Here is a 19,964-nt window from a genome sequence, read left to right as displayed (position 1 = left end):
ATTTAAAACATTTTTACTCACAGTAAACTGTATTGGTTTTATCACAGCATGTTTATTCAAATATTGTACTAATCTGTCCCTAATTAGAATTCTTAGTATGTTTTCCCTACTCCATGGTGAGGTGAGTTCCCAGCAATTTTCAGGATCATTAATTGTTTCTTATATCTTTACACCACTTCCTTTCCCTCAGAATCCTTAGATAAGCAGCAGATGATCGTAGGGAGTGATACAGCTGCTTTTTTTTTTTTTTCAGTAGAGTTTGTGGAAAAAAATAACTTCATAAGGTTGGCATTGTTAGAATCGTGAAGTCAGTACACTTAATCTGTTTCTTTATCAACTTTGTGTGGTTTGTAAATCTTTTAACAAACATCTAGCTTTACAACTCTGTTCAAAATAAAGTATTTAATTTGAGCTGGGGAGAGGGAAATTAGGAAAGGGATAGTTTGACAGGCAAAAAGCGTTTAGCTTAGCTGCAGCTTAATGTTACCCTGCTTCCCCTTGAATGGAGTTGCACAGGTGTTGCTGAGAACAAAAGTTATTGTGCTCAGTTCTGTGTAATTGCTGAAATTTGAGTGTCTTATGATGTCTAAGAGATCATATTGATGATATGCTCGTCCCCTCTGGCCTTGGAGCCCGTGAATAATTTGGAGTGGTGTTGCATAGATGGTCCTGAAGAAGTAACAGTAATGTATTGATTTATGCATGAAGCAGAAAAGGAATTCCATTTGGTCTCCCAGTTATTACACAGGATTGAGAGAAAAATATTTTTTTTTCTGTGTGCTCAACTAAGAAGTTAGGAGTAAATACATAAGAAATAAATAACTTAAACAGAAACAGTTTATCTTTGCATAATTTGTTCTGAAGAACAAGCTACACTTGCTTTATGAATTGCTTGATCTGAGGCTTCTTCAAAGAGTACTCTCTCAAAAAAAAAAAAATTGCCTTTTTCTTATGTATTGGGTAAGTACCCTTTCTGCAGGCAGCAGGGACATTCCTACAGAAAATGCAAATGAGAACACTGATTTGCTTTTAGCTTATTCTTTTATGGAATAATAATACAGAGTAAAAACTACTGTTTTTCTTTCTGTAGCAGGTAACATTGTTTTGTGTTTTAGCTATGTGTCATTTTATTTGGTTTAAAATCACTTACTGCAGTGTTTCCAATCCCTTTATATTTGGGAGAAGATTTTTGCCCTTTTAAAATGTTACCTGCCTATGTGTGTATATATACACCTGTATATATACACACACATGCATGCAGACATCTGTATTTATGTTTCAGAAATGTATAAATCATTGAGTCTACTAGTGTTGTAAAAATTAGTTTAGGACCCATTTTCCACTTTAGAAGCACATTAATATGTGATAATAATTTGCTTTTATAGTAAAGTGGTGAGAGGTGAACACATCATGACGTCAAATAAGAGCAGATGGAGTAGTATTGCTGAAAAGTCACTAGGAAAACGTTCTACAACAGCATGTTCCTGCTGAAACATTTTCTGGGATTATTTTTGGAAGTTTTAAGCTTGCATTAGTATTTAAAGGGAATGATCCTCTTCCAATAAGTTCTAATGTATAACTGCCCTTTTCCAGGGACTATGAGCTGCTTTGGTTTGCTGTTAAATGTTATTTTCTTCACTTCTGCCCTTTGAAGTTCTTCCTCTATATTACTGATCAAGCTGATTTGTTACTAGCATCAAGTTTAATTATTTATTGATTAGTCCCTGAATCTCCTCCACATGCCTTGAAGGTATACCCTGATTTTATGTAATATAAACATCTGAGCCTCTTCATTTTCTGGAAGCTCTAGAACTACCTACTGATAACTTATGCCGTAAAGGAGTTGCCTGCCTTGGTGCTGGTCTGTTGTTTGCCAGTGAAGATATTAGTGGATTCTTAGGCTGAAATGTTGAGGTCATGTTATGCAGTGGTTAACTGTAGCAGGTAGAGGGCTGTGAGGTGCTCAGATATCAAATGGCTTGTAAAATTATGAAACTGAATAGATACTGGCCTTATGGCGTCCAAAATATGTTCTCAACCTATTTCAACATATGCAGCTCAGTCAGTTAATGTTTTAGAAAGTGAATGTCAGATTCAGCAGTGATGCATTTATTTTAGTATATTAAAATCTTCCTTGATCTGGGTGCATGGTTATATTTTTGAACATCCTGATGCTTTGTTACCTAAAATTTTTAATTGAGTCAATGTTTTTGCCCTAGAACTCTTCCATAGTTTATATGAACTAAGTGATACTGAAAAGAGAAGAGATTCCTCTTTCTAGCAGTATATTTTGTATCCAAAGATCATTAGTATCCTTTGGGTGATTAAAAAACCTGTCCCTTTGCCAAAGCTCTAAAATACATAGCAACTTTTTACAAGCTGTTAGTTCCAGTGTGCCCACAGTTAATGTCAAGATGTTATTGCAAAGATGCTTGTATTTTTGCCATTGATCGCACCGATGTGAATAATAAATATTGCTGTTTGAAACTGGTTTTGCTTCTGTGCTGTCCATATCAGCTTGTTTTCAATGTTACAGGTGCTTTTTGAGGTTTTTATCCTAGCCTGCAATCACTATTCTGGAGTGAGAGTACTTGCTGACTTTCCTCCATTCCTTAGCTCGGTAGAGATTACCAGAAGGCAGGTCTGTGTTTTTACTTTACTGACACTTTTGTACTACTTCAGGAGATAGAGTTGCGTCAAGTTATTTCAGTTTCCCTGTTTCTAATACTTGATGAAGTATCAATCAGTTATTCAGGCTTTAAAAGTAACTTGTGTTTCTGGGTACGGAGTGAAAGGCTAAATTTAATATCCCCACTCATTTCAGTGTTTCTGTGCTCAAATTCTGCTCTTGGGCTGCTATATAGATCTGTCTTGATCAGAAGACTGGTTTAAGTGAAGAGCTTAGTTTTCACTTACCAAGTCCCCAGTAAGTGTACCATCCTCATGGTGGCATCATAAAGATTCTAGTGGTCAAATACACACACACACACGTATATCTAACATTTTCTAATGTATTTTTCATCAGGAAAATGAGAAACTGCCCTCTATTAGAGGGATTATTTTGGCAAAAATGGAACCTCTTCATCAGTCTGTTGAGGATATTTTAGAATAGAAGACTCCATCTCTTGTAGCTACATTGGCATGATGTTAAAAAGTAAGAGGATTTAGAGGTTTTTTGTTTGTCTCCCTCCCTCTTGCTTCCTGTTTCAAATAGCAGATATGAATCCAGATGCAGAGTAGATGTTAACTGTAATGTAGCAGCTTTTTGTTCAGGCACTGTCTGGTGATCTTAAGTAACTATGTACGAAATCACTGTCTTTTCTTGTTTTGACTTTTTACCCCAGGGACCAGCTTAGGGACATTTTAGGAGTGGACAGGGCAAAAGCAGCCTAGTGGTGTTCATGGAGTGTTTTGTTCTGTTTCTACCATCAACCTCCTATCATCTTCTATCTCCACCTCACTCCTGCATGCAAGCTAAGCATGGAGGACTAAACTGCTTTTTTGCTCTGATCTACACTTCTCCTTGCCCTGGGTGCGGGATGTGCTGGCTTTGTCACATCTTCCCTCAAAAGAGATGGGCAGAGCAGGAGTGGAAAAATGAGCTGGCATTCTGTTTTGCACCCTGCTATGTTTACTGTAGCCACTTTAAAACAGGTTGGCTGGTACATGGTGAGACTATAATTGCTGGGGTTAGGGGATCCGGAGGTTTGGAGCATTTCTTCAGTTCTTAGTAGCTTGTGTCCTATTTAAAGCTCAGTGCTGTTCAAGGCTTGGTTTGGATCTGGTATCAGGATTATGAAAGGTCTGGTGTATGCTCGTAAATGTTTTCCGCTGTTTTGCTGCTTCTCTAAATGCTGATATGCTGCCACAGTCATGTGTGTTTACCCAAATCAAAGTAAGAAAATAGGGCTGGAAAGAACTCAAGAAATGTCCATCCTTGTGTCCTAGGCTGAGTTGTAGGGCTGCAGCCTGAGAGACCTGATACCTTTTCATTCCGGTAATGTCTTACAGGTCTGTTTTTCTCATTTTCACAAATGAAGTGGTATGCTAACACAGATTCTCCGTCTTCTGAGCTGTCTCTTATATTAGTGTATCTTCATTTTGAGAGAGAATGTCAGTCTTTGATATCACTACTGTTTGCCTGAAAAAGGATTTCTTTATTTAATCTGTACCTTGGGGACTTCATTTAAAACACTCTGTACACAGAAAGTCTTAGCTCATGTCTCAAGTGATCTCATGGGAGTGCTTGGAAGTATCACTGCATGTTTGGCAGTGAGCGTGCAGGCAGATTGATTCATTGATTAAATCCGCCTTCTTGTCTGTGCGTGCACACACACAAATAAGCAGTGTGCATATTACATGAACTTCTTTCAAGGAGAATTTTATTTCATCTCCTTTCAGACAAATCTAGCACCCCGGGAACACACTACCAGGGCTGTTTTGTTTCTGGTGCAGTTTTCTGCTGTCAAACCTTTCTTTTTGTGAAGTTACTTGTCATTGACTTTATTACAATAAGCAGAAGGGTGGCTTTTGTCTTTAACATCCTTTGTCCTGTATTGAACAGTGCTTTAACAGAAAAGGAAAATACTTCTACTTCTCTCTGTGTAATGTGGTTATGGAAAATAAGTATTTTAGAAATGCTGTGCACAAGAAAGCAGAAGAGAGGCTGTATGCATTGTTTATCATATATTACAGAAAGGATAGAGGAAATTACTTACCTTTATGTCTTGAATCAAAATGCAAGTATAGTAAACTTAAAATACATTTTTAATCTAGCATGGTGCCTAAAACATTAAGGAAGGTCTTGATGCAGACTTAATATTCTTACTCACACTCTTCCTTCTCCAGTACAGTCAGTGCAATGAAATAAGCATCTGTCTTGTGTCTCTTTGTGTTACTGAGCTCGTATGAGAGAATTTCGCATTGATGTGTTTAGTTTTTCTTATTTTTAATGTTATCATTGAAAGACTGAATTTTCTCATACAAGCGGTAGATTTCAGAGGGCATCAATTTATTATGTTGGACTGTAGCTGCCCCAGGTTTATCCACAGAACAGGAACATGTCCCAGTGAAGTTCTTTTAATGGGAAGCATGTGTGCAATGTCTGGGTGTCCACCATGGCTATATAATTTGGATATCAGTTTTGCTTGATTTATCGAGGAAGAAAAAATTGCAGACTGAGGCTACAGGTCTTAGTCTCTGCCTTTCTGTCCAGAATTTTCTCCTTTACAGTCAGACTGAACTGAAAGCAGTTTGAGTAACTGCTGTAATGGACTGAGAAGCTTCCAGAGTACCTTCTCTTGCTATTGTGTAGGAGGGGAGGTATTCCAGACTGAGGAATAACCTGGTTTATGGAAGGAGACTTCCAACATCTGAACATTGCTGACGGTTACTATAAAGCATTTTATGGTGGAAATGTGCTGTGCTGTATTCAGTAGGGTGGACTCAAATAGCATCCTTCATATTTGCAGCTTCTGGGGAAACTTTTCTAACCAGTAGTTATGATTTCGGAAGTGCTTCAGCTTTCCTGATAAGGCCAGATACACTGCCTTGAAAATAAACTTCCTTATATCTGCAGATGGTCTCCTGTTTTGTGGATGACTGGCTCGTTGAAGCCACTTCCAACTAGAAATGCTTATAGGAAGTGTAACCTTTGGCTGACAAGACATTCTGCTGAAGTTCACCTACAAGCACATTTTGGCTCTGGAGACAGTGCGTCTGGCCAACAGGAATAATAGCAGCTGTACTGGGCCAGCATGTCAGCTTCCTATCCATACAACTTGGAATCTCATCTGGGGCAATCTCAGAAATTGAAATCTTACGTTAAGCCTTGCTTGGTAATTGTATTTCCTGGTAGCAGCTGCATGTATTATCTTTCAGTGAAAATGCTTTCCAACAGTGTTTTGTAGCGGCGCTTGGCTTAACCAAGAGGCTTGTTATTCCTTGATGCAGCAGCGAAGGAGAAGTTTTCCAGGAATTTGGATCACTAGAGATCTGTTCTATCAATCTATTTTCCAGAGTATGAAAATTGAGATTCTTAACACAAAGTTTAAATGGTTTCAGTATGTTGCTTGTAAACTCATTAATTCTGTCTTTATCAGTGTATCTGGTTTCTCTCTTCCACTTCTAAATATGTAGGATTTATGAATGTATCTTTATGTACAGCTTTTTTCCATGAGATCATGATATTGAGTTTTGTTTTTAATTTCTGATTTAAAGTTAGAAATGTAGGTCTGCTTCCCAATAGAAACCCTAAACGTGTAAGGATTTTTGAAGTCTTACTCTTGGTAACTTGAGCCAGTGTGTCTTTTCTGCATTAAGTGTAAGTTCACGAAGGTAATGAGCATGTTTCCATTGAGACTTCTCTTGAACAGAACAGGTTGGCAGAAAAAATGAAGTTCTGCCAGTCTTTGGGTGACAGTGATGTTTTTCCTGTTTGGTAAAGATGAGACAAATTTAATTTTGCTAAAATGTTGATAAATTCTTAATTGCATTCATATTTTAGAATTAAGTCAAATACAATGAATTCCTAATTTTAATGCAATACACCTTTACAAAGGAAGAGTTGATATATGGATGAGAACATTACTATTTTTAATTACTTAGCCTCAGATTTGTTGAATGAAAGTACTGCAGTACTGGGTTAACCTTGTGTCATTAGCATGTTTCATAAAAGAGAAAACATTCCTTTCAGAAGTTGTCTACTAGGGGAGCTGATATCTTGGCTTTTTTTTTTTTTCCCATTTTGCTTGTGGATGAAGCTATTAACACCACTCCCGATAGTGCTGGAAACTTTCAGAATGCATTAAGGAATAAACAGATTTCTGCTCTGGAGGAGTCTGAATTTCTTAGTCTCAGGAAGCTTAATTTGTCAACTTGTTTACAAAATTGTTCATATGCAATTGCTATTAGAAGTGAAACTCAGAAACAGCAATGTTTTGACTAGATGGTATATCTAAAAAATCCTTCTTCCCTTTCCTCTGAATACCTGGTTGTGCTCTATTGTTCTTAATTAAACAAGACGAATTGGATTTTCACTGTCTCTCGAACTAAAATTTGCATATTTAGTTTGGGGAGTATTATTTGAGGTGAGAGCTGACAACAGATGTTCAAGTACAAGTCCTGCTGCTTCTTTGGTTATAAAACAGATTTCCCCAGCTCAGCTTATGCAAAGGTCCTTACCTATATTATTTTTCTTCGGCTGTTTGTTATTTACCAGTCAGCTGTTAGACAAGAGAACAGTGAGGATCATTCATTTCTTCAAAAGCAGCTTAGCTGAACTAGTACTACATGCATCTTGCATCATTTTGGTTTTAAGTTCAGAAGTATTTGAGGATATAAAAAGTCCTTTTGCTTCAAATTGTTCTCCACAAGATTCCTCTGTCACATGTAATGAAATCGTGCATTTCTACCCCTTGCTTGCAAAGTGGAAATTTCTGAAAGCTGTGGAAATGACAGTGTGTGTTTGCTTGTTGAGACCAAAATCTAAACAGTAAAACTAAAAATTAGTTAATCTAAAAAGAACTAATACTTGAACTGTGCAGGGAGGGCTCTGAGGTGCATACAGTCTAAGGTTTACTGAACTTTCTTATGGGAGATGTTTACTGTTAATTTGCATTTTTTCACTTTTAAGTTCAGCTTGTATGGTGGTAAAAATGAGCTTTGAGTTTTTCCTCGTATGTTAAATGTAAGGTGCATTCTCTATTGCTTTCTGGAAAAATCAAGGTTAGCAGCCATTATATTAACAGTAGGAATCTGAGCCTTGTGAAACATAGGTAACTTTTGTGGAATGTGTGTTTACTGGATACTACTGAAATTTGCCTTGATCCAAGTGTTGGAAATAGGGAGTTGGGGAGGGGAAGTGTCCTGCACGTATGTGCCCTCATGTTCCTGAGTGGTTAAGAATGGGATCGGAAGAAACATTTTTATGCTTAAACAGCAAAATGCAAAGGGAAGTAATTTTCTATTTATGCAGACCAACAGTGGATTACTCGGTTTAAACTTCCTTAAAACAGAACTCTGAGACTGTTCCTTTCTGCGTAAATTGTTAAATGCTGGCCTTTGCTTATAGTTGAATTAGTAACTTTCTATCTTGAATTTGAGCTGTCTCCTGTGCCCTCTTGGAACTGCTAATTCAAATAATACTGTAGTGTAAACACATTATTTTGTTTTGTGCTGAGATGTTTAAATAGTCAACCTTGAGGTATGCAGTATCCATGATGTTGAATTTTTTCTTTTTATTTTTCCTTCTTTTTGGCATATCCAGTACTACTTATTATCTTAGTTTCTTTAAATAAAAAAAAAGAGTTGGGGAAGAAAGCCCAAACCACTTTTCTTTTCTTGTTTTTTGTAGGTTTATGGGTGTCTGTGTGCATCAAGGACAGCTGCATGCACTTACTGAGGTAAGACTATTTCATAATATACATACTCAACATGAAACATTTCTTGGGCCAGATTCTGCAACTGCTGTTCCCCTTGAATGATAATTTTATGGTGACCAGTGAGTTAATCACATGCTATTTGCTATGCAGTAGATGACTGCAGGATCAGGCCTCAGAATGTATTTTGCTCATAGCCCTTGAATGTCTTTTCTCATCAGAAGTGCTTATTGGGATGAAAAAAAAATCACAGTAGGAACGTAAAATGTCACTGATAATGTTCTAAATGAGAGATGTGGATTACCATTGAGCTGCCCCTAAACATCACTTGTTTCAGTGACCTTGCATTGCAATGAATTCTTATTTATACTCTGGTTGTGTGTACATTTCACAGGTGAATGAGGGGCGTTTTGGTTGGGTGATATTAGTGTATTCTTACCTGACAACTTTTTTGTTTGGAATAACATCAAGATTACAGCTCAATCCGAGTCCCATAAAAAGGAATTATTCCATTGCCCATATACCCTCCCTAAGATCCAGGTATCAAATGAGAAACTGAAATTCCTGTTCATGTGAGTCTTCCCACCAAGTTTTACTGGGTTGTATGGTTAATCCCTGTGTAAACTACTCAGGAAAAACAAGAAGGGAATATTCTGTTAGGAGTGGTGTTGCCTGTTTTGAGTCAAAATCAAGAAAATATTTTTCCTGCTGTTTTAGTTTGAGTACAGATTGAGGGGAAACTCATGTTTTGTAAAGTTAATGTTTCTTATTTACTTCTATTTTGTAGGAACTGCTCAGTCAAAAGATTAACCCTTTCCAACCCTCATAGTCAAGTATGTTATTAATTAGCAATTAAAAGAGGTTCCTGGTATGCTTGCCGAGAACGACTGTAGATGAGAAGGTTGGATAGCTGTATGCCAATTATCAGGATACGTGTGGACATCACTTTCTGTAACTTTCATATGCAGCTCTGAGGCAAAGAAGCACGTATGTGGGCAAAGAATTTCTTCACCTTCTGGGGTGACAATTCTGCCATTTTAGTTCTAGCTACTGTTAGAGGGATGCACACTAGTTCACAGTGGCTGTATTTCTAGTGTAAGAGCAAAGATAAGGACACTTTTTCAGAAATTTCAAGATACAGCAGTAGAGGAACCATTTCTAAGACGTGGCATTAGCTAGCTGATGAAGTCCTTCAGGCTGACTTTCCTAGCATTATTGCCAGTTTCTTTTGGACCCTTGAACAGTTAAAACAAGGAGACTTCAGCCCCTTCCACTCATTAAACATGTCCTAGAAGAAATGAGGCTTTATAACACTTTGTTTTACTAGATCTTGTCAGATCTTCCTCAGTGTGTGTGCTTTTTTTTTTTTTCTTCATCCCAGTTACTTGCCATTTAAACATCTCTCCCCACCCAGAAAGCCAAGAAAATGAAACCAGCACAGATGGTTCCTCATGGGGAGCTAACTTTGTAGCTGCTTGCTTTGTTCAGTTATTTTTGAGTTCTTGGCAGGCAAATAAATCTAAGAAAGACTTCAAAGACTAACTTTTTATAGTTGTAATTCAGAATAACAGAAGAGATTCCTGAAACATCTTGAGACCAAAGAGGAAAAGTTTTAGACTGAAGAAGGTTGCTGCAAAATTTTGAGAAACAGAATAGCTTTAGTGACATACCACAAAAGTACATGTGGTGATTGCTGGTTTTCTTATGTGGACCAAGGTGGACATTTAATTCCTTCAGTAGGAAAAAACATGGCTGAAGGCTATCATAAGTTGATGCTGTAGGGAATCCACACACAATTTTGTCCAATACAGTGGTTATTCTTTGGTTTTACAGAGCTTTTAAAAGTTAAGAGCTGTGTATCTTCCATGTGGTAAAATCAGTCGTGTTTCAGGCAACAGTAGTGGCATTTTTCCTCTTGAAGTGTGTTTAGAATAATAGTTGAGTTCTGAAGACTTCTGGAAGTCAGAGAAGGGGGCTGAAATGGCTGGCAGAAGGAATTATTAGTAAGACAGACATGGTGAATCATCAGTTCAAATATAGCCCAGAAGGATAAACGAACCAGCCACTATCTTGTGGCTTTTTTGAGCTTGTGGTCCAAAAAGGTGGTCTCTTAGCTTCCCATGCTCGACGTAATTGACACTACTGACACTACTAGTACTCAGAGAACTTCTGCCAGGGTTTCACTTCTTTGGAGATGAAACTATTGATTCGGAGGCCTGTTGCTCAATAGGTGTCTGAGTCAGTACAAGGAGAATCCTCTCGCACTAGCCTATGCTGAACCTGTTCTGTAAGGAGCTTAATTATCACTTCTTGTGTTTTGAGAGTACAGTTGATGATATGCCTAAATAAAAGAGATACAGCATTGCTTAGAGCTTATCTCTGAGGGCATGATGGGAAATCATGCTTATTTGAATGTATATGTTTCTATGACAGAAGAAGTTGAGAACTTGCGGCAAATGTTCGGTGAATGGATTTAGCTGACTTGTGCTTAATTGCCTCCTGGGCTATTAACAGACAGGACAACCACCACAGATGGTCTTAGAGGAGCCTTGAGCATTTTATAAGCCTGTTAAGGGGCTACATTAGTAATATACAGCACTTTGTCATTGGAAGGCAGAGTGTTACAGATTTCTTTTCTTGCATGTTTGAACATATGGGAGGATAAACACAGTGGATCATGCAGAAGAGGTTTTTTGCTTGAGAAAGGTGTTGATCGTATGTAACCCTTGGGTTTTTCCCTTTTGGCAGCATTTTACATTGTTTTAATTGTCCTCTCTCAAGTGGCTTTTGTTTTTAAAACTGTTGGGCAAGCAGCAGTTTCTGTTTGGTTTGTTTTTTTCAAAATAAGAGTGGAATTGTTTAATTACAGGCTACACTAGGACTTTGGCTTTGTTCTAAATCCACAGTCTTATCAGTTTTGAAAATCCAATATTGCTTTCAAAGTTCTACTCAAGCCAAAGCTACAGCATATGCCTCTTCTGAAGTAGTTCAGTATCTACCCTTAGAGTCACAAAACGGTTCAGGTTGGCAGGGACCTCTATCCCTGCAAGCACGTAGTTAAGAAACATTTAAGGAAAGTGAAGTAGATGATTTAATAGGTGCACCACTCAGATGAGTTGGCAGGTGTTAGACTGCCTTACTAACTTGGAGCTGACGGGCACAGATCTGCTGTGCTCATTTTCTGTAAAACCAGGAACTGGGTATTCCTTTCTCAGTATTCAGCTCTAATCTGTAGCTAGTGGTTTGTTTCCGTAGCTACAAAAATCTGCGGGGCTTCCTGCTATACTCACATGTCTCTCCAACCTAATTTCAGTCTCTCCTTCAAGCCTCTCTCTGCTTTCCAGCCACCTTCCTGACCTGACAAGTCTCTATTCGCTTCCATTTCTCAATTTCCTGGCACACAGCATCCTCAGGCTTGGAGGAGCTTGCAGAGTAGTACAGGCTCTGGTGTCAGTTAGCATGAGATGCTGCTGAGTGTTCAGAGACCAGATCTGAGTGGCTGCCAGGCCGTTAGCAGACAGCATGCACTCCAGGGGACGTGAAGCTGGGAGCCGGTTAGTGTGGAGCAGCAATGACTTAATAGCAATAGCGTAGGATCTTATCCCATACACATTTACCATGGAATGGATGCATGAACAAGCCTGCATTTTAGACAGGAGGCAAACGAATTTATTTCTTTGTTTGCGGGTTCTCTTACACTGAAGCAGGTAAAATAGCATACAGTCTGGCACGTAAAAGCCACTTAGTACTTTCTTGCAGATCTTAAATTATTTGTTGAATTCTGTTAAGCAGGTTTATCTGGATTTCTAACAGAGGTCAGACTAAAATCGTGTTATAATTAGACGTGTATATATATATATATATGCACAGAATGAGTCATACAGCTTGATAATTCCTTCTTGAAGTAAATGAAAACCCTGACAGCTGTATGTATAGAAGATGAGGAAGGGAAGGTTATGATGTGTTAATTGGGATATCTTGAGATTGCAGTTCTTCACAAACAATAGCTAGTTGTTGCAACAGAAGTTTTATGGCAATCAGTTCATACTGGATGATAGTAAAAAAGCATACAAATGCTCTGCTGCCACGATCTGAAGCTGTAGCTTTACTTGCTCAGTGCAGGCTCTGCCATGCATTGGAGCTTTCTCGGGCAGGGAGAAGGGCCGTGGCAGTATGACAAGAACATGCGGTGTGTGACGGAGAGGTGGATGGGATCGTTTCAGCCAGCAGCTGGATCTGCTGTCTGCCTGACATGTCTCCTGCAGTCTTCCAGTCTTTCTTCTTGCTGCTGTACTACATAGTCAGTCCTTCTGATTCCATCCCCTCCATGATGTGGTGCTAGATGTTTCATGGATGTAAGAGAATATTTGGGCAGCTGTGGTTGTAAGGTGCTGTATTTGTGCCATTGGAACAATGGTGAGAGAACTGGAAGGGACGAGCCAGCCTTGCTGTGCACCCAACTCCTCCAGTGCATCCTGTTCAGTGGGATCTCCTTATCAGCTCCCTCACATGCTGCACCTGACAGGTGCTGTGTGCAGGGGTGCAGGAAAGTGCCTTGAAGTCTAAAATGTTTCCTGTGTGCTCAGAGTGGTGTTAGCTGCAATAATGCACACTGGCAATGTACAGTAGGGACAGCAGAGTTTAATGCAGGTGTATGTGGCAAAAGGTGCTGTAAGAAAAATCTTCACTGCTGCCTTTACTTTTTTTAAGAGAATCTGCAGAATTATTTGAACTTGTGCACATTTTCAGTTCAATTTTTTTTTTTAACAGCTGTGTCATAAACCTCAGGAAAAGAATTACTGTGGAAATCCTTCCAGACATGTTAATTTTTATCTTGGGCAAGATAATTGCTGTTGGACAATTTTGACATGTTGCACTATAATAGCTTACTGAATTTGACACTGCTGTTTTTACCATCAACCACAATTCATTATTTTGAGACAAGAATTCTGTTATGTAGCAGTTTGGAAAAGACTTTCCTTCCTTGCACAGTGTATGCCTTTTGTACTTGTAAAGCTCATCTTAATGAAAGAGCCTGTGGCTTTTGAAGAGAGAGGGTTTTTTTTCCAGTAAGTTTCTCTGTGATAACCAAAAACCTCTGCTTTTCCTCCCAAGAGCAATGATTTAAATAAGTTATAAATGCAATTAGTGGAGTTTCAGGCCTTTGGGCCTTTTTTTTTTTTGAGATAGCACTGATTGGGAAGAAAAGATAGCTAAAGCTCTAAATTCTCAGAATTGTTACAATTGTGCTGAATTTATCCTTTTACAAGGAAGGGAAAGTAAGTTCTTCAGGCGAGAAGGTCCTTCTGATATACAGCTTTCACAAGTAGAATCTATCATTAAAAATATTTAACTTCTTTCTTTTTCCCCCCTCCTTCAGTTCTAAGGTGCCTTTCTACAAAGAGCCTTTGACCCTGGAATGAAGAAAACCAAGCGGACATCACTTAGGTCTCCTCTTCTGAACCTTTATGCTACAGCAAAAACTGTAGGCCTGCCTTGCCTTCCAGATACCAGTTGCACACTTCTCGAGAGTTTTAAAAAGCCCATGAATATGATTCCTTCCCTGCTCCTTCCTTCCCCATCTCCTGTAACATTTTCTAATTCCTACTGTTATTCCACTCATGTGATTCATATTGTTTGAGTAACTCTACTTTTCTTGTGTAGCACTGCGAATATTTAAGTCGCTTTGGTGATCACCCAGTATCCTTAATATCCTGTTCTTTTCATTAGCTACCCTTGCTTCTTGAAATCTTCCCGTAGGCACTTTATGTAGTCTTTCTGATTGCAGTATTGAAAAAAGAAACTCAAAAGGAGCCACAAAAAAGCAGAGGAGTGGGAAAACTCGAGAGATGTTTTGGTCCTTTGTCTTTCCTCAGATTTGGTCCCTAATTCTGGTTCAATTTGGTCTCATTTGCATACATAAAGCATTTTACTTGAGTGTATTAGAGGTCATGGGCAGAATGTCAAGTTATTTACTTTATGGTCTTGAGGAACTGGCAACTGCTGTGACTTTCTGGAGGAATAAATAAGCAACTGTGCAAACTTTCTCTTGGATGTTTTTGCTGACAGCTCTGAGAATATACCTGTTAATTCTAAATGTCTTCATTTTAGGGAAATGAGTCTTGATATGGAGTAGTGTAAAAAAAAAGATGGAATTTACCTTGAAGTCACTTCAAAAAAAGATGAGCATGCTATGATGACAAAGGATATCTTTTAGAAGACTTTCAGAAGCAGCAGCTGGCATTTTTAAATGCTGCAGAAGGACTGCTGTTTAAACTTTGTAAGAACTCTAAGCATGTGTAAAATTCTGCAGATTAAATTGATCCTTATGATCTCTCAGCCAATGAATAGCATGATCTGTGGATTAATACTGTAATAAATATCTACTTGGATGCTTTATTCTTTTTGTCCTTAGTTCAGATATTTTTTGTAGCATTCATTAGAGCTACAGCTTCATTTTATATTCTTCCCTGGGAACAGGAAGAAGAGGAATAATCAGAGTGGTGCTGAAAAATGCCGAGGCAATCTGGGCCTTTGCAGATATAAAGCCCAAGTACCAGAAGTGCAAGCTTAGCCTTTCCAAAAGTGTGTCAGAGGTGTCACTTTGTACCCCTTCTGGTATGGACTTGTGTATTAGAACTGAATACATTTAATTCCAGGAAGATATGCTTTGATGACAAGAATGGTTATGTGGTATAAAACTAGAGTGCTGATTGCTATTATTTGCTTTCCCCTTTTGCTGCCTTCGTTGTAGGACTGGAAGTCCAGCCAGCGCACGTCTGTGTTATTTCCTCTGTTAATTTGGTTGTTTGGGTTCATTAGCTTTTCCCTTACAGGAGTCGTTAGGAGTCAGGCCTTGCATATACTTGCTTTGGGGTCAAGAGAGAACCATTCATCTGGACCCCAGGGATTTGACCTCCAGAGAGCAGTAATGGTAACGTTGTCTGCAGCAGTAGTTGCGCTCCCCTTAGTGACTGAGGACTGTGTGAGAAGTTCACTGTAGGACCTGAGGAGCAGAATAAGGGCCATGGCAGCAGAAGTAAGGCTTAAAACAGAGCAGGAGATAGCTCAGATGTTAGGAAGACTAGGCTAGTCTGTAATGTAAAAGCTAAGAAATAATTTCATTTCGTTGCAACTCTTTTTTTCCAGCGCTAAAAGAGAATGAATGCATCACACATGATGTGTGTTAGGACTGTTTGCTATCTGTATAGTGCTTTATGTTTCTGTTTTTGAGAAAACGTTTATTATCTCACCACAGAAAAATTGTTGCAAGCTAATAGATATTTTGGAACACTTAGTTAATTCTATCGTAGTTTTTTAAAACACATAGAACTGTGTCATCTTTTTACTTTGGGCAACAGAGTTAAGGTGGACCTACGAGATGCAAAAATCCCTTTTACTGTGTGCCAGCTTACTGGCACATGTGAATATCAGCTCAAGAGCAAGTACTAAAAGGCAAGTCTGTTGCCTGTGTTTTTTACTTTACCGTGCTTGAACACCAGGGCTAAGTTAGGAAGAACTGAAAGTATCACCTTTGTCGTTGCATACAGCAGCTGTCTTGCCAAAAGGAAACAAGACTTAGGTGATGGGACTTTTTTAGAGCTTCTGAATTAGAAAAGAGAGCTTTAGAGTTGGAAGAGTTAGGAAGCTTCTGTTTATTTTCCAAAATAAATGTTTATAACATGGCAAACCAAGTCTCTATCAATATGTTTTTAAAACTTCAAAACCCCATAATCTTTAAAGTGATAAGTCTTGGGATATGCTCCAGATTTCTTATATCAAAGTATCGTTTTTAGCTTTTGGTGAAATTATTGTGACATTAAAAAAACCATTGAATATTACGTACTTGTATGTGTGTACGTATCTGAAAAAAGTTCTTTTAGTAGCTTTGTCCAGGACCAGAGGTAGACCTAGTGCTTTTTATTGTTCCTGTGTAGCTTGCAAAATGATTCCTTGTGCATCTTTGATAGTTTTGAAATGCATTTACAATTTTTTTTTTATAAACTTGTTTCAATGCAGACACTTCCCTTCATCTCTTGGTTGTTCATAATAGAATTTTAAAAATACTTGCCAACAATTGAGCCATATTTGGTCTGAGTTTTTGAACTCTTCAAAGCATATGGACTGTAGGTTTCAGTTTTGCTCTAACAGTTCACTTAGGTTCTCAGTTTAATTTATAAAAAGTGGCCGAATGCGCTCTCAGCAAATATAGATTGATGCAAGATGACCAGCTCTACCTCATCCTATCTCTGCGTGATACAAGGCATCATATTGTTTATTCTTCAAAGTGGTGTCCTTTTTTTTTTTTTCCCCATGGATTCATGCTTTTTAGAGGAGTATAGCATGGCTCTCCAACTCGAGAGATCCACATATGAAAGGCTTAATCTGACACTTTCTGGTTTGCAGAACTGAAGAGACTCATCCCTGTGTCATGAAGCAAGGGTATCTACAGAAGCAACCATGCCCTGATGTAGTATTCACTGGAGAGTACTAGACTGACCAACTATTGGTTTGGCAGGAGGGGTGTCTGCTCCAACTTAATTTTTCTGAAAGGGTGCATAAAAAAAAGAAAAAAAAAAATCCTATTTCCAGTAACAGTTGTCTAGATTATTAACTCTGGGAAGACTGAGGATTAGAACAATTTGAACACCTTCATGCTGTTTTATCAGCTGAAGACATCTCATTTTTGTTGAAATAATGCTGTAGGTGCTTGTAGTGAGCCTAGATCATTGGTTATTCCAACAGCTGAAAAGCTGCAGACTCTGGTACCAATCACTGTACCTTGTATGTGAGATTTGAGTTAGGCTGATTAAAGGTAGAAGTAAACCTGACTCATCTGTATGCAGCAGTAGATGCAGAATTAATTCTAGACATGGTACATATAATGAGTAAATTGGACTGTTCAAAGTAAGTAGAGTTTAAAAAGCTTATAGAAAAGGGAGGGTAGTGTTGGTATTTGGAAAATATCACACTGTTTAAACTTTATCCAATAATTTTAAGGTTTTGTGAATTAGTTGGTGACACAAAAAAGCAGTGTGTCTGAGACAGTGAAGTTATTTCACAGAAGTTAAGACAAAGTACATATTCTTTACTTTGTTTATATTATTCTCCTTGGGAACCAAATATTTTTGTGAATTAGTTAAAAGGAAAAAAATACTTCAGTCCTAAACACAGCTTGATGTGTTGCACACACCAAAGAAGTCCATTTAAAATCACACAAGGGGGGCCTGGCTTTCAATGACAGGAGGCAGGAAATTTAGTGTTCTGGCTGAAATTCCATCTCCAGTTCATATTCTTGCAGCCTGATGTTGTGGCATATGTGGTGTGCCTGACCCTTTAGTTCTTTCTCCAGCAGAAACGATATAGACCTCCACAGGAGTTTCAGCTAGGTCTGTCTGATTCGTAGCTTTGCAATTTTGAGTGCTTAAATATCAAAAGTCAGGTTCTTGGAAAGCACGGAAAGGACCTTATTTAAGTGAGGTAATCTTTCAATTTTTTTTTTCCTACATCTGATGTTTATTTACTTTTTCAGAAATGAAAGCTAACTGTCTTGTCTGATTGCACTCAAAGACCTGTAAACCACAGAGGATTTTTTAAGACTTAGCTTCAGTTCGATAGGTAGTTAAATGCTGCCATACCTGGTTGCAACACTTGTTCTGAGGACAGGAGGAAGCTTTAATTACTGAATTTGTGTGTTTTTCTGTGGCCGTATACCTGATACAATTTGACCAATTACCCCAAAATGCATCTTTTTAAAGAGGTTGATTTGCTATCATGTACATGTGCAGAATTAGAATAATAAGAGAGGTTCAAGTAGGTCCTTACTTTACAGAAAGGTGGAACTGATTCTCAAAATCTGCAGTAAAAAGCTTAGTTATGGGAAACAGAAAACTTCCAAAAATCTTGGCTTACGGAGGATGCAAGCTGGCCTCACAGGGGGGAAGTGCTGGCAGATCAGTTAAAAGGAAAACCTACAGTGGGTTTGTGGTGACCAGGTAAATTAACCACATCGGGGACAACTCCACAGCGAAAGAGTCTCCTTCTACCAAAAGCAGACAAGCAATGGAAGTTGTGTAAGCACTGCACTGTGCTGAGTGCACAGGGAAACTGCTAGATGCATTTGCAATGTGTGGTTAGGCGAGAAGGGTGGGTTCTCACAGAGAAGAAAGTTCAGCTGTAAAAGGTACTATAATCAGAGACACTAAAGAAATCTTCATGTAAAGACAGAAGCCAAGACTTCAAAAATGTGAGCCAAATTTCAGGCGCGCATTCTATATTTATGCATGCAGATGCTAGATCAGAAGTGATGAGCAACCAGTTATTTCAGGAAGAACTTCTAGACATGCAAGCTTCTTGGCTACACAGCCTATATGTTGGATTTAATTCCTCTTTGCTCCTCTTGTGGGAGGATGATTGACTTGTTTCATCACTTTAGAGCCTGTAATAGTGCACAAGAACCTTTTTTATTTATATTTTATATGAGATAGTTGCATCTAAATATCTTGCATTCTGAGGAAGGGTTGCCAAATATCTTGCTGGTGGTAACCTCTTCCTTCTTAGAATATCTGCAGGATAGAAGAAAGATAAGAGGCAGATAAATGTTGAACTGCAAACAGCAAGCTCCATTGTCTCATTACTTCTCTCCCTTCTCTGCATGTGTGGCACACACATGCGGGTGGGGGTGCATGTGTATTGTGTGGGGTTATGGGGGGGGAGAATTTTTAGTATCAGTGTTTTGACACTCATTGGGAGCCTATTGGACCATTTGCCATTGTCTGAAGCAAAAAGTAAAACCATTCTTGAACTGTAACCCCTGCAATTCTTTTATTGTTACTTTCTGATATCATGAAAATATGTCTAGGTTAATAAGAATGAGAAGATGCAACTTGCATCTCAACTGTTATGGTATGAGGCAGAGAGAGGGGAGGAGAACTGAATACTGCCTTGAGGACTAGATTTTCCTGTTACTTGTGCGTATGAAAAGAAGCAATCCAAATAGATACTGTGATGCTGGCCCTTTAACTTTGTCTGGGATTTTTTTCTTATATATTTTCCAGTAAATTCAGTTTGTTAGTAGTGCTTTCTCTTCTTTCCCACCCCCTGCCTCTTTGCCCTGGACCCCAGTGAACATAATCTTGAATTAACAAGTGTTTTGTAGTTTCACTTCCTCATTTCGCTTTACTTACCAGCCATCCAAACCATTCAGAAGCCTTTAATGTTTGCTATTGCACATCACTATTAATAAGGGATCTTGGTGCGTTCTATGTTTGCCAATAAAATGTTTGAGCACCCTCAGATAGAAATGGACATTTTGACACAGCTGAAGTGTTCAGGCTTGGAAAAGTACTCTGAAACAGCTCACAACAAGTTTGTACCATGAGAGGTGTTTGTGTGCTATAGCTTTTGCACTCAGTAGATCCTTGTAGCTGTTTTACAGACTTCAAAAAATGAAGCAAACAGGTTATTTATCTGGAACCTTGCAGACATATAATCTGTGGGCCGTTGCTGCTGGTATCTTTGTGGGAAAGGTGAGAAAGACCTTTTCTTAAAGAGGAGGCTCCTTGTCAGGGGCTACAGCTTGTGTCT

General features: G+C 38.5%; 1 protein-coding gene across 1 annotated transcript in view; it reads left to right on the top strand.

Annotated features, from left to right (window-relative positions):
• TESK2 (testis associated actin remodelling kinase 2) overlaps window positions 1-19,964 on the top strand; it is a 79,734-nt gene that overhangs the window by 27,694 nt on the left and 32,076 nt on the right. The window contains exon 4 of the mRNA XM_065657458.1: window positions 8,354-8,402. Within this exon, the coding sequence (XP_065513530.1) occupies window positions 8,354-8,402 (49 nt within the window). The remainder of the gene's footprint in view (window positions 1-8,353; window positions 8,403-19,964) is intronic.

This window comes from Caloenas nicobarica, chromosome Z (genome assembly GCF_036013445.1).
Source record: "Caloenas nicobarica isolate bCalNic1 chromosome Z, bCalNic1.hap1, whole genome shotgun sequence".
NCBI classification, from domain to species: domain Eukaryota; kingdom Metazoa; phylum Chordata; class Aves; order Columbiformes; family Columbidae; genus Caloenas; species Caloenas nicobarica.
This window is presented reverse-complemented; position numbering and strand designations above follow the sequence as displayed.